Source organism: Dendronephthya gigantea, unplaced genomic scaffold (assembly GCF_004324835.1).
Source record: "Dendronephthya gigantea isolate DGI-Jeju-01 unplaced genomic scaffold, DenGig_1.0 000026F, whole genome shotgun sequence".
Taxonomy (NCBI): domain Eukaryota; kingdom Metazoa; phylum Cnidaria; class Anthozoa; order Malacalcyonacea; family Nephtheidae; genus Dendronephthya; species Dendronephthya gigantea.
Genome location: NW_021163036.1, coordinates 2,027,637 through 2,041,736, shown reverse-complemented (window position 1 = coordinate 2,041,736; position 14,100 = coordinate 2,027,637). Strand labels below are relative to the sequence as shown.

Below are 14,100 nucleotides of genomic sequence, written 5' to 3'. Positions count from 1 at the left end.
AATGCAAGGAACTTTTTCAGCAATAACTATGGCATGACAGCTACTACAATAGATATAACATGAAGTCAAAGATAAAAGATGGATATATAAACCGCTGCTAACATATATCTATGGCTACACGGCTAAAAACTCATCAGGTTGTTGCATCAACATCGAACAATGTTGTGCTGCCCATATTGTTCAGAGTTGTTATCAACTTGGAACAATATTGTTACACCCGATTCAGTTCCAACAATATTGTTCCAAGTTGATAACAACTCTGAACAATGTGGGCAGCACAACATTGTTCGATGCTGTTCATATCAATGTTGCATCAACCTGATCGTTTTTAGGCGTGTACTAGCCTACTACTTACCCATTCTCATTCCCAGAGCCTCTCAACATTTCGTTCTTCCTGCCGGGGTTAACAGGTACTCGTCTGAAAAAAATAAGCAAAAATGACGTTATGCATTTAAATGAACGAAGCGTGGAGTAAATCAATAATCTGATTTCAATAAATTCATTTCAATGCATCTCAGTGCAAAATCATAATAGATACTGCTCCACATTTTAGTAACTTATGCAAAGACAACTACACTAATAGCAGTTTTCTTGTGAAAATCGTTTTTTTAATTAACAGTTTTTTTAATACTCCCATTTGATAATTATGGCCACCATTTGAATACCTTCTTCTCCATCCACGTTAAATAATCATTTTGACAAAGAGTGTTTACAATAAGTGTATTTGGTTGATTCGAGCGTGCGCACAACATACCTCGTCAAAGTCGTTCGCTTGCACCACAACAAGTACACATTTTTAATTTGCCAGCAGAACAATAAATTAGAAAAAAACAATGGAGGCTGATAAAGAAACTCAACTAGATGCATTGTTACCAGATAGATGAATAGATAGATAGTTTGTTTAATGAAATTTTACATAGCAGCCAATAAAGCTGAATCGCGTAAAATACATGCTATTAACAATTAAAAATAGTATACCAAATACACATCACAAACAAAGATTGCCAGACACGAACAGAACAGAAACACGCATCAAAACAACAACCAGACACACATATAGTACATAAAACAAGGTTATAATAAGAATCTGCATTATATCTGGGTCCAACTAGGCCTAACTCGATCCTATTCCTAAACCTATTAGTTCAACTTGTAGGACAATCATAAAGACGCTGTCTTTTTAGATTACATAAGCAAGTGTTTTCTGGTGGAAGATGATAAAGTTTATGATTAGTGTTGGACATAATTCTTCTGAATAGTTTATCACAGAGTTTTTGGCGCCTGTCTTTCAAAGTACTTGTATTGATAAATAGATAAATAGATAGATAAACCGTTTAATAAAACTCATATGGCAGCCAATCGGCTGAATTGCATGAGGCTATATACAACAATTTAAAACATTATAAAAATTATACTGTACAATACTAGTAAAAAACATCTATATAATTTACTATTCATTTAAGAGACTGGATATTATAAACGTGTCCCTATAGCTATTTGTACGATAGTTAGGAATGTAAAATTGTTTTGAACTTCTAAGATTGTACATATTCGGAACTTTCATAGGTAAAAGATGATGGAGTTTATGGTTTTCATCGTTAACTATTAAGAGGAGATTTTTTATTATGTCGCGTATTTTGGCGGGAAAACGCTCAAAACCTAAAATCTTTTCGGCGTACCACTCAAAATCCATTTATTTTACCGTTATTTTTTAGATTATGTTGTGAACTAAGTTTTGAACTGCATTTGGTGAATGCAAAACACCAAACAAATGAGTTATTACGAAATATAATGCGGCGGCTATCAACAATGTTATAATATCAACGCCATTATAACTGAAATGAATACAAAAGAAGCTTCGATTCAAGTGTCATTTTCTTCTCGGCGTATCCCGAGAAATCTTTTCATTTTCACAATATTTTGAGATTATACAGTAAACATACTTTGTGGATGCTTTTCAGGTTTGCAAAACATTTTTATTGCTGAAAATTTTAGTGCTGTTGCATGAAGATATAACTGAGGTTTTGAGTATATATTACGCGCCATAGAAAAATATCTCCTCTTAATTTAAAAAGTTTTTTGCACAAGTCTTCTCTTCTCACCCACAAATGCTTCATATCAAGAGTAGCCAAAGCATTTCATACGATAGATCAGGAAAAATGAAGATATAAAGATTGTCCACGTAGGAAAGTCCAGGAGATACTATGTTTAGCGCTCTCTTTTGAACACGTTCCAGGTCAGACAAGGAAACTGCATTGGTCCCTGCATTGCTCCCTGAAGATCCTGCTCCTCTTAGTTTGACAGAAATTAGGCAACAACGATGGCTTTTTATAAGGCAAGAGGAAAAAAATTGATACGCAGACATTGACTCCTGCATAGAATATGCACAGTGGCAATAGATCAGAAACTGATTAGAATTCTGTTTCCAACACCTTTGCTGCAAGCTCTCCTTCCGCAAATTCTTCTGCTGCCAATCCTATTGAAGGAATGTATAGGTGTCCTTCGTGAGGTATTTACATTATTTTAGGGGGAATTATCTATCTCCATGACCATTGGTGAAAAAGAAAAAGAAAGGGTTCCTTTTATAAGGCATGACCACTTTGTAGAAGAATGGGAGGCAATTGGCCACATTCACAGACATTGACTCCTGCATAGAACTCAGTTGCAACAGATCAGAAACTGATCAGAATTCTGTTTCCAACATCCTTGCTGCAAGCTCTCTTTCTGCAAATTCTTCTGCTGCCATTCCTAATGAAGGAATGGGTGTCCTTTGTCAGGTATTTACATTATTTTAGGGGAGTTTTCTATCTCCATGACCATTGGTGAAAAAGAAAAAGAAAGGGTTCCTATGGTAAGGCATGACCACTTTGTAGAAGAATGGGAGGCAATTGGCCACATTCACAGACATTGACTCATGCATAGAACTCAGTTGCAACAGATCAGAAACTGATCAGAATTCTGTTTCCAACATCCTTGCTGCAAGCTCTCTTTCTGCAAATTCTTCTGCTGCGAATCCTATTGAAGGAATGGCTGTCCTTCGTGAGGTATTTACATTATTTTAGGGGGAATTATCTATCTCCATGACCATTGGTGAAAAAGAAAAAGAAAGGGTTTCTTTTGTAAGGCATGACCACTTTGTAGAAGAATGGGAGGCAATTGGCCACATTCACAGACATTGACTTCTGCATAGAACACAGTGGCAACAGATCAGAAACTGATCAGAATTCTGTTTCCAACACCTTTGCTGCAAGCTCTCTTTCTGCAAATTCTTCTGCTGCAAATCCTATTGAACGAATGGGTGTCCTTTGTGAGGTATTTACGTTATTTTAGGGGAGTTTTCTATCTCCATGACCATTGGTGAAAAAGAAAAAGAAAGGGTTCCTTTTGTAAGGTATGATCACTTTGTAGAAGAATGGGAGGCAATTGGCCACATTCACAGACATTGACTCCTGCATAGAACACAGTGGCAACGGATCAGAAACTGATCAGAATTCTGTTTCCAACATCCTTGCTGCAAGCTCTCTTTCTGCAAATTCTTCTGCTGCCAATCCTATTGAAGGAATGGGTGTCCTTCATGAGGTATTTACATCTATCTCCATGACCATTGGTGAAAAAGAAAAAGAAAGGGTTCCTATGGTAAGGCATGACCACTTTGTAGAAGAATGGGAGGCAATTGGCCACATTCACAGACATTGACTCATGCATAGAACTCAGTTGCAACAGATCAGAAACTGATCAGAATTCTGTTTCCAACATCCTTGCTGCAAGCTCTCTTTCTGCAAATTCTTCTGCTGCCAATCCTATTGAAGGAATGTATAGGTGTCCTTCGTGAGGTATTTACATTATTTTAGGGGGAATTATCTATCTCCATGACCATTGGTGAAAAAGAAAAAGAAAGGGTTCCTTTTGTAAGGCATGACCACTTTGTAGAAGAATGGCAGGCAATTGGCTGCATTCTTGTTAAGGGTTATATTACACTTAAATATTATCCATTTGTGTATCATCCATATTATCCATATTAGCCTTTATGTGTTACTGTTGTTGAATACTAAACCCGAATCACGAATGGCTTTAGTTTGTCCACAGTTATTAGAATATACATGGTTTGGTTTGGTCTGATTTTTGCACAGTTCAGTTCTGATTTTTGCACAGTTCAGTTCTGATTTTTCCTTGCATTAGTTGCATAGGCTTCTGGGATAAACAAAACCAATAGCAATGGCTTGGCTTAGCTCCTCAACCTTGACTTGAACAACAAATAGGACTGACAAGGACTGTTCGTTTAAAAACAAAAATATTTCAATTTTCAATCAACCCAGTTCTGGTCTTCGTGTTATTTCAGCTTTACATCACTTTGTTTTATCCAAAACGTTCAGCTAGTTTTATAGACAAACAATCCAAATGTATTGACAAGTATTAACCCAAAGTGGTAGGATGATCAACTTTCACATTAAATAGAAATGAGAATAACTGTATTTTTAATTAAACTGGTCTCAAAGCAACGAAAACTCACACGCTTGACGCTTTGCTCGTCACATTTAGGATTCCAGCAATTTCAGCTGTGCTCTGCACATGGTGATGAACTTACGACATGACAGCTACTACAATAGATATAACATGAAGTCATGGATAAAAGATGGATATATATACCGCTGCTAACATTTATCTACACTTAGTACCAGTGCTTAGTACCCATCCCATTTATCCCATTGTCGTTCCCAGAGCCTCTCGACATTTCGTTCTTCCTGCCGGGGTTAACAGGTACTCGTCTGAAAAAAATAAGCAAAAATGACGTTATGCATTTAAATGAATGAAGCGTGGAGTAAATCATAATGAATAATCTGATTTCAATAAATTCATTTCAATGCATCTCAGTGCAAAATCATAATAGATACTGCTCCACATTTTAGTAACTTATGCAAAGACAACAACACTAGTGGTTTTACAGCAGTTTTCTTGTGAAAATCGTTTTTAATTAACAGTTTTTTAATATTCCCATTCACTGAGGCGAAACAACAAAACAAAACAATTCATGCGTCAGAATACGAAAACATAGAAAAGAGCAATTTTAAAACTCTGAGGACGCTTTGATATTTATATTGAAAGAACCTATAATAAGACGGTGCAATGAACTGCTAAGAAAGAGCTGATTCATAAGCAAATGAAGAGCTTGGACTTGGCTGAAAACATTGTCTAGCAGGACAGACTATTTTGACGGAGTTGTCATTTTAATATACGGTTGGATAGATTGAAGATATTATCATGTTTGGACAGGAAAGGAAAAATACAATATTTTAAACCGCAATTTTGACAGTACGTCAACGAAGTTTCTTTTTGTGGATATTGATTCAATAATGACGCACATCTGAGGATCAAAGGCTGCGAAAGCTATTAAACAGCAAGAACGTTTTGTCATTTTACGGATAACGAGTTTGCGATAGCATACGAAGCATATTTTAACCTGTCAGTTGTCAAGAAGACGTTGATTTTGGCATATTTAACAATAGGAATAGACAGCAAAGGTTTCTCAGAAACCTATGTTAATTTATTGAAAGCGCTGTTCGCTTTCAACGGATCAACAAGTTACAACATCATCTTAAAATAACAATTTCGTGTGTTACGTAACTACTAAGTCTATATAACATATAATATATGCAAGTCAGAGGAATCATTCGACTTTCAATATTTCGTGACAGTATATGCATATTATAGATCCATCGGCAGTTAAACATTGAATATTAACAATTGCCCTTTATACGACCCGGAAGTGACAATGATCTTCTTACAATGCACACACAAAGGTTACTTGTGTGTTTAATAACACAAAAACTTTAGATTCTTAGCGCATTTGAGTGGAGAAGAAAACGCATGAAAGCAAGATGAATGAATGCGCAAGATTTTTACAATTAGCGCTAGCTTTAGTAGTGACACTCATTAGCATAAATGCCGACGATATATCTTCCAGCGTTCAAGTGAACGCCGCGTATGATGAACTCTACGCAGACGCATTGCGTCTTTACTACAAGGACGACTGGGAAAATGCGATTCTTAAGTTCGAAGCAGCAATCACAGATTGGAAAAATGAAGGGAAATTTACGCTCGTATGTAGAAATGAATGCAAGAAGGGGTTCGACGCAAGATACGGGGAAAGAAGGGAATTATTTTCTATCCAATATTTGCGGTATATAAACTACATGAGGAATTGTTCACACGCTTGTATGGAAAGAAATATGGGAAGACGTCTGAAAGTTTCAAAACATATTTTCCGTTTGTTTGAAGACAGAGTTCCGTATAGTTTTATGCAATATGCTTATCACAAGGTAAGGATAAAGATACAATTCCTGAACATAGCATATAGTCAATTCTGGCAATTCACTTGATTTTCAAACAGACATGCAGTGTTAGTAAGAAATTATGATTGCGCTTAGAATTGGTTTGTTTAGTTAATTTCTCATTGCAACACGTAAGTAGGTTGTCCTCGTGCCTTCAAAAGTAATTTGTAGCTATCGCCAATTATTGTTTATTCTTATTGATAAAAAAAAAGCAGAGAACTGATAGAAGATTGTTTATTGTAGTCGGGAGAAGGTTTCGTCAATCATCACGCCGCGTAATTTTAATTCTCAGAGATTTGCCGACGATTTCCGATTTAAAATTTCGCTGCATTAAATTTCCCCCAAGCCAAAGCTAACACTACAGTTTTTTCGACCTTCGTTGTGTCATGAAACTTGACGAAAAAGTTCCATGAGATGCGACAAAAAAGTGTTGACATAATAGTTTTAACAACTTTCAATGTTTGATCAAACGAGGAGAATTTAATGAAAGTTTACAGGAAGTAAACTTGAGGAGTATCAACTACTTTTGTAGGTCTTTATTCATGAAAATACGAGAGGAGAATTTCAGAGGAGGATTTCCACGCACGCACGCACGTGCACGCACGCACGTAAAAGATTCGTACACGCACGTAAAAGATTCGTACACGCACGTAAAAATTTCATACATGCACGTAAAGTTTCGTTCACGCAGGTGTAAGCCTCAGTTTGTGAAGTTTCTTGTTTAAATTGCAACCGAATCATCTAAAAACAAAAACATCCATTCACTCGGTATTTTAACATGTATTGTTAAATGAAGTGCGTCTACGAACGCTTGAAAAACATGGAAAACAGCAGCTGAAGACAAATTCTAATTCAACTCGTATTTTTCTTCAAGAACGGCAACAATAGGATGGGTATTCAGGCTGCGTCCACGAACCTCCGATTCAATTCCAAGGACGATCAAATGCATGGTAATATGAAGTATTACAGTGGCTTACCAGAACTTCAGGACGTGATCGTTGACGAGATTGAGAGTCTGGCGCCGATTGAGCACCATGAACTGTATGAGAAAGGTCGAAAAGCTTACAATGCGAAAAACTGGGAAAAAAGTGTTGAATTTTTTGAGGCATCGATAAAGGAATACGTGAAAACCTATGAGGAATGCAAAACACTTTGCGAGGTTGATGTTGAAGAGAGACAGCAGTATATACAGGGGGGCATTTATGGTTACCATATGCAGTTACTATTATGTACCCTCGATTGTCCTAGGAAACTATCGATGTTGCTCAATCACCCTCAGTCAAACTTCCTAAGCAAACAGTTTGATTTCTTGCATTATTCTTATGTCCAGCGTAAGTATTTCGACATTGAACAGGATTTCTGCAGAATTGGTCGTTTTGACCATCTTCATAATCATTTTTCAAGTTGTATTTTCCAACTTTCCTCCCTTTGGTCATATTCGTCTAAGCCAACACACATTCTCAGAAAAACGCAACTTTTTTACATTTCCTTTGCAGTCGATCGTCTTGAGAGCGCTCTCATGTGTGCTATGACAAACCTATTATTGAATCCCCTGAACAAACATATGCACGATAACATGAAGTATTACGAAAAGAATGGGTATAATATCACGGATGCTCAACTTAGAGAGGTCAGTGGAAAGAAAAGAAAAGGATGGAGGAGTTAGTTTAGGTTCTTATCACCAAGATCAGAATACGATTTTAGAAACATGTTCCTATTTTACCTCAGTTACATACATAGTACAGAGATCAGTTCTGTGTAAGGATTAGAAAAAGAAGGCAGAAACGATATCGATCTATACTACACCTCTTGAAAAGCCGTTCAAAACTGACAGAGCTATCAAGTATAGAGTTAGTCTAGTTTAGGTTTCCTCTTGTAGTAACACTGGCACAATAAAAGATTATCCTTACTGGACCTCTAGGAAGAACAGTTTAGAACTGATAGAGCTATCCAGTATAAATAAAGTTAGTTTAGTTTAGGTTTCCTCCTGTAGTAACACCGGATCAATAAAAGATGATCCTTACTGCACTTCTATAAAAAACAGTTTCCGAATTGAAGGAGTCACCCAGTGTCAATTAACATTTGTACAGGACGGCAAATATTTATTTGAAGACGCAAAATCTCAAATGGAATTGCTTCTTGAAATCAAATCTTACTTGTTGGACTTGGACGAAGAATACAAAGGATCAGAATATCTCGCGGACACGACATACGAGGTAGAAATATCTTTTTCTTAAAACAAGTTCTGCCTTGATGGCAGAGTAACAGTGGAAAAGAAGAACTGAAATACGGTGACTCGTATCGTTCAATTATTTCTTTCTTCTCACGCAAGAAGAGTCGAAATTTTAAATCGCAAACTCTCGTTTCATGCTTTAATTTTATTCATGCATGGTTGGTTTGTACTTAAACACGGCAAACAGACGAAGATAACTTAGATAAGGCCGATATAATATAATCTATACACAGGCAGATTTCATCTTAACAGGTCATCTCTTAGTGTGACTGCATAGATAAATATCAAACATGCTTGTTGCGTTCACCAGAACGAATCAACAAGCTACGTTAGATTGATTGTTTGTTTAATCAATAATGATGACTGAATCTATCATATTCTTGTTTCCATCAGACATTTATAAAACCAACTAATTCTATATTTTTTTAGAATTACATGAAACATGGACTGTTCACAGACGAACCTTTGCCAGAAGAGAAGAAACCGGAAAAAACGCAAGCTGAAAAAGACAAAGAAGAGGAGTTCAAAAGAGAACCCTACAAGAGATTTCCCCCACCAACGAAAGATCATATTGAAAAATTTTTACACGACAGCGAAGATTTAAAGGTGAAGAAAGTTTAGAAGGGCTGGTTAAACGTCGAACTTTTCAATTTTCAAGTTCCAAATCAAATGCAAATAAACTTTAACAAAGATTTTAGTTCATTAACATTAGCTTTGTGAAATGAAAAGTTCGACGTCTGAAACGGGCCTAAGGATAAGTCTCTCTTAAATTCTTTGTTATAATGTGAGAGAACTGAACTAGTGTGAGATTTCACAACGTTTGGCATATCTAATGGACAGCATTCTCCAACATTTCTTTTCAATTTTAGGGTATATCACTGACAATGATGGAACAGCAGCTTAATGGCTCATATAGAGCAGTGTTTGATGGACTAGCGAGTGATGAAGAATGTAAGAAACTGGCTAACCTTGGGATGGTAAGATGATGTGCTAATGTTCATTGAGATTGTTCACCACTGCAGTACTTAGGCATATCTTCATGATTGTCTCCGCAGACTGGAGCACGTTGGCTTTACTGATGACATGCTAACGTCAGGTTCATCGCGCATTTACTAGACTTGATCTGTTGTTTTTCAGACGATGGGACACGCCGGAGACGGATATGCAAATGACCCTAGTCCACATACGGTTAAAGAGGAATTCCTAGGAGTAAATGTGAACAATGCCACGTGGGTAGGTTTAAATATACATGGATATAAAAGGCTAATGGTAGCACATCATACATCATACTTTCCCCATCCCTCAACCTCCTTACTCATCCCTTAACCTTCTAACTTATCCCTCCTCACCCTCATAAATATCTCTCTGCCACATTTATTTCCAGGCCGCTGCAAAAGGCGACGTTAGTTTGGAAAAAGCTGAGCTCTACGTGAACCTTAGTGAGAAAGTGCGTGTTATCACTGAAGCTTACTTCAGATTATCAACGCCACTGTACTTTTCCTACACACATCTCGTATGCAGGAAGGCATTGGGTAAGATTTAGAGCGATGTTATTTACAGCGAAGCATTTGCATATAAACCAGACTAGGTCAAGTCTAGACCACCTTTTGTGATGGATACAGATTTTCTTGCTAGACACAGCCTAAGATATCCAGAGAGATCATACACATTGAATAACAATAAAAACAACACTCTGCATACGTTATTCTTCATTTTCCCAGAGCAATCACCTAAAGGTATGCATATAAGCCATCCGATCCATTCTGATAACTGTGTGTTAAAAAAAGACGGTGAAATTGTGACGTGTCTCAAAGAACACCCAGCTTACACTTGGAGGGATTACAGGTGAAAAAATAAAACAGTTTTTACACAGGCGTTGATACATGCAATGTAGTAGTTTTTTGGACATGGATTTGAGCGGATTTTAATTTTGCGTTTAGCTAAGTCCAAATGAAGCCAGGGTTCCTAATTTATTGAATAATTCATTATTTAGCGCTATTTTATATCTAAACGATGATTTCACTGGAGGGCAATTTATCTTTGCAAGAAAAAATCACACAGTTGAGGTATGTTCTTTGTCAAGCCTTAAGAAAAGCCTTAGGTGTCCTTATTGTCCCTCGACCCAGACAATTTGTGAAGAATTTCGATCTTTGAGTTTGAAAGATCTTCACTGGACCTCTACTAGGAAAGCGTAATTTTCTTCTCAGGCAATAGTGAAGCCAAAGTGCGGTCGTATGGTAGCATTCTCTGCTGGTTTTGAGAACCTGCATGGTGTCCTTGGCATCAAGGAAGGAACACGATGTGCTCTACCAATCTGGTTCACACTTGACAAACGCTACGACGAAAAACAACGGGACGACGCTGTTGTTGTATTAGAAAACTTACGAAAGGAGAGAAAGTCTGAAGCTAATCAAAACAAGGATGGTCACAAGGAACTATAGTTTTGATGCGGTTATATTCTAAAGTTAGTTTCCCCGCGTGAAATTTAGAACAATTTTTTTAACAATATTTTCTAACATTTAATTTTATAATAGTAATAGGTCTGTGTGTAGATATATTTGTCAATTTTATACCGGCTTTCGCCGAAGTAAGCATGACATTAATTGAATTTGTGTGGCAAAAGGAGATACCACAATATTTAATAAATATTCTACAGAGTCTTCTATTAAGTCTGGTGAGTTTTAACCCTGAATAGTAAAGTTTAGCCCACTTATTTAGTGTATGTATTTTCATAATTTCGTTCTGCACTTTGAAAGTGCAACCAGTGAAAGTGCAACCATTTTGAAACCAGAAGATAACTCTGGGAGAGTCTATACTCTGTTAGAATATTTGCTTTGTAGATTTCCGTGAACCCACGGTTTTGAACAACACTCCAAGTGGACCATCACCTTGATGAGCGTACAAACATCAAAGTGATCAACTTTTATTTGTGTAGCAAACAGAATTAAGCGTTGTGGTTTCATTGTTACAGTCACCTTTAAATGGCAACTGAAAGAAACATTTCCTGGTAAATCCTGTAAACCACACTAACATCCTATCATCTGTCTAACACTTTGAAAAACACTTCCTGGACAGTGCTTGTTTTCCTAACAGAGGCACAATTAGAACTATAAGTGGGAGGGGGGATTATTCACATATTCAGTTCTGCCCAACAGATTTCTATCCTAAGCTTTTGTACTGTAGTTACAAAAGAAATCCACCAGGCAGAACTGTACACTTATGAATACCCCCCCCCCAATTATCATTCTAGTTCCCCCCTGCTTAAACTGCAGCTGTAGACTTAACTTGATTAAACAAAGTGTTTTTTATCACTTGGGACATCAAGCCATGAATTCCTTCAATTGTTGTCTTTGAACTAAAATAATTTATAAGGAAGAGCTGTGACTGAGAAGAAATGATTCACAGAACATCTTGTGAAACAATCTAACAAGAATATTTCATAACCTAACTAACCTATCTTTACTGGCTTTTGATAATTTTCCCTCTTCTTTCTTCTCAATGTCACCACTAGGAAAATATCCTGCCATTCTTCCAACCTTCACAAAACAAATGAACCAGTTAGGGTCCGTACAAAGAGGACATGAAATAATCTCAATTATTTTTCCTTTCCAAATACCTGTCCTTCCGCTTGCTCTAGTTTTTCAGAAAGATCCGAGATTTGTTGTGTCGTGTAGTTTGAATTCTATAAATTAGTGAAGACAATGCATAAAGCACTCTTGCTGGTGCTGTCTCGACTAAGTGGATGAACTGCTCAAGTGGATGAACTGGACCAATATAGAAGTGTTTAACTAGACGTCTGAAGAAGAATATTATTCTAATAAGTCACTAATACTTACAGTAAGCAGTGTGCTTGATGATAATGTGTTAACCCAATATTTATTCCATAGCATGTCAAGCAAGCGTTTATCTAAAGATGATTTGAAGTACGACACATCCAAAGAATAATATCTGCAAAAAAAATTATACCATTAACACCAAGCCTGACTTAGAAGAAGACAAATCATTCAAAAGTGAATGTCTTCAGCAACACTAAAATAACATTGTGACAGTCAGTGCATGGAGAAACACACATACTGTTTACAATGAACTCCAAAATCCTCAATTTTGTTCAAAGGAATTGTTTGATATTCGGATGGACCCTCATCTGGTGGTTTGTAACCCTAGATCAAAATACACCAATTAAAGTAATGCAAGGATTTGTAAAGTTAGATAATAGCTGATAGTCTAAAAGTTAAAATTGTGTGTACCTTTGGATATGTCCGGAAAGCACCCAAATTAACACGACCAGCTGAGATAGTTCTCGTTGGATCAATCTAAATACATATATGTGGTAACAAATGAAAATGAGTTGCCAAAGAAACATTAGTTCCAGCAACAGCAAAAACAGCCACAATGTGTCATTGAAGTGTGAAGGGCAAAACATACCACTATAGCTACAAATGGTTCCTGGTATTGTTGACTGACCATCTGTGTACCAACATCAATGCCAGATAACCAACAACCATATCCTGGGTGACTATGGTACCATCCAATGGCATTCTCAAGACGACCAACCTATAATGGAAATTGATAGTCAGGCGAATATGGTGGATCATCAAATCGTTCAGAATATTATTTTATTACACTTACTGTTTTAGCAGATTCGATATAAGCAGCCATGTACTCATACGCTTGGGATTGAGCGTTCACACGTGTCTCAGTTCCCTCAACAGGAAGAGCAAAAGAATCCATCACTATCATTGTGTTGCCATCCACTTTACCAAGCATCAAACCCATCACCTCAAGATTACCTCCTGATCTTGCATGCATGACCTGGATACAAAAGACCACAGACAAAAGACTTATACTTTGAGTGAAATTCATGGCCAAATAAACCATAGGTCACTAGTTTGAAATGTGTCAAAAATCCTCAGAATTCATGCAAAGATACTTAACTGTACAAATACTCACCATTTTAAGCAAAGCCAAAGCAGATATTCTGATATTCTTGAAGTAATGTGGGCTAATGGCAAGAAAGGAAACATTAAGAAATAAATTTCAATTGAAGAAGATGTTGCAGAGTACCACAATTCAGACTACTGTTTTAGATCTATACAACATTAATTTGATTTCTGCAAAATGCGGTCATTTCATTATCACTGAAACTTGCATGATTTTCAGTTGTATAAACGAGAACAAATCATCTTTATTTCTACTACAATAAAACATACGCACTCTTTACACCAAGGTTTGGCGGACAATATTTCTTGCTGTTGTTTACTATTATAACGAAATATGGAGTCAACACTTGGCACAGATTCGATGTTATTTTCCATTTCCCAGGTTTTTTGAGCCATCGAAGATGATGCCATGTCGCCTGAATTGTGCTAGATTACCGATCTTTTATTACACTCGCGGAAATATCGCTAAATCGCAGAAAATTGAGAAAAATGAGCAAATATTTCACTAAAAATTGCCAATTTTTGCACTTTAATCTTAATGTAATTCGAGCGCATGCGCATGTGTTTCTCATTACTACCACCATGACCAACTGTGACC

General features: G+C 36.8%; 2 protein-coding genes across 2 annotated transcripts; one reads left to right on the top strand and one right to left on the bottom strand.

Moving 5' to 3' along the window:
• The first annotated feature begins 5,035 nt into the window (after window positions 1-5,035).
• LOC114523086 (prolyl 3-hydroxylase 2-like) lies at window positions 5,036-11,095 on the top strand. Its single transcript, XM_028543915.1, has 11 exons — window positions 5,036-6,317; window positions 7,204-7,660; window positions 7,826-7,959; window positions 8,420-8,545; window positions 8,992-9,168; window positions 9,432-9,539; window positions 9,700-9,795; window positions 9,947-10,094; window positions 10,284-10,407; window positions 10,556-10,628; window positions 10,770-11,095. The coding sequence occupies exons 1-11, from the start codon at window positions 5,877-5,879 to the stop codon at window positions 11,001-11,003; spliced, it is 2,118 nt and encodes a 705-aa protein (XP_028399716.1). The 5' UTR covers window positions 5,036-5,876; the 3' UTR covers window positions 11,004-11,095.
• Window positions 11,096-11,165: 70 nt separating this feature from the next.
• Window positions 11,166-14,083, bottom strand: LOC114523087 (COP9 signalosome complex subunit 5-like). Its single transcript, XM_028543917.1, has 10 exons — window positions 13,777-14,083; window positions 13,513-13,564; window positions 13,192-13,374; window positions 12,988-13,116; window positions 12,810-12,875; window positions 12,637-12,722; window positions 12,399-12,510; window positions 12,179-12,244; window positions 12,016-12,098; window positions 11,166-11,917 (listed from the first exon to the last, which is right to left on the bottom strand). Exons 1-10 carry the CDS (start codon window positions 13,911-13,913, stop codon window positions 11,824-11,826), a joined length of 1,008 nt encoding a protein of 335 aa, XP_028399718.1. The 5' UTR covers window positions 13,914-14,083; the 3' UTR covers window positions 11,166-11,823.
• Window positions 14,084-14,100: the final 17 nt, after the last annotated feature.

Coding starts and splice junctions, on each gene's coding strand:
- LOC114523086 (XM_028543915.1), top strand. CDS start 5,877: ATGAATGAATGCGCAAGATTTTTACAATTAGCGCTAGCTTTAGTAGTG. Junction 7,960..8,419: donor CGGATGCTCAACTTAGAGAG/GTCAGTGGAAAG, acceptor ACATTTGTACAG/GACGGCAAATATTTATTTGA. Junction 9,796..9,946: donor ATGTGAACAATGCCACGTGG/GTAGGTTTAAAT, acceptor ATTTATTTCCAG/GCCGCTGCAAAAGGCGACGT.
- LOC114523087 (XM_028543917.1), bottom strand. CDS start 13,913: ATGGCATCATCTTCGATGGCTCAAAAAACCTGGGAAATGGAAAATAAC. Junction 12,876..12,987: donor AACCATTTGTAGCTATAGTG/GTATGTTTTGCC, acceptor ATATGTATTTAG/ATTGATCCAACGAGAACTAT. Junction 12,511..12,636: donor TTTGGAGTTCATTGTAAACA/GTATGTGTGTTT, acceptor TTTTTTTTGCAG/ATATTATTCTTTGGATGTGT.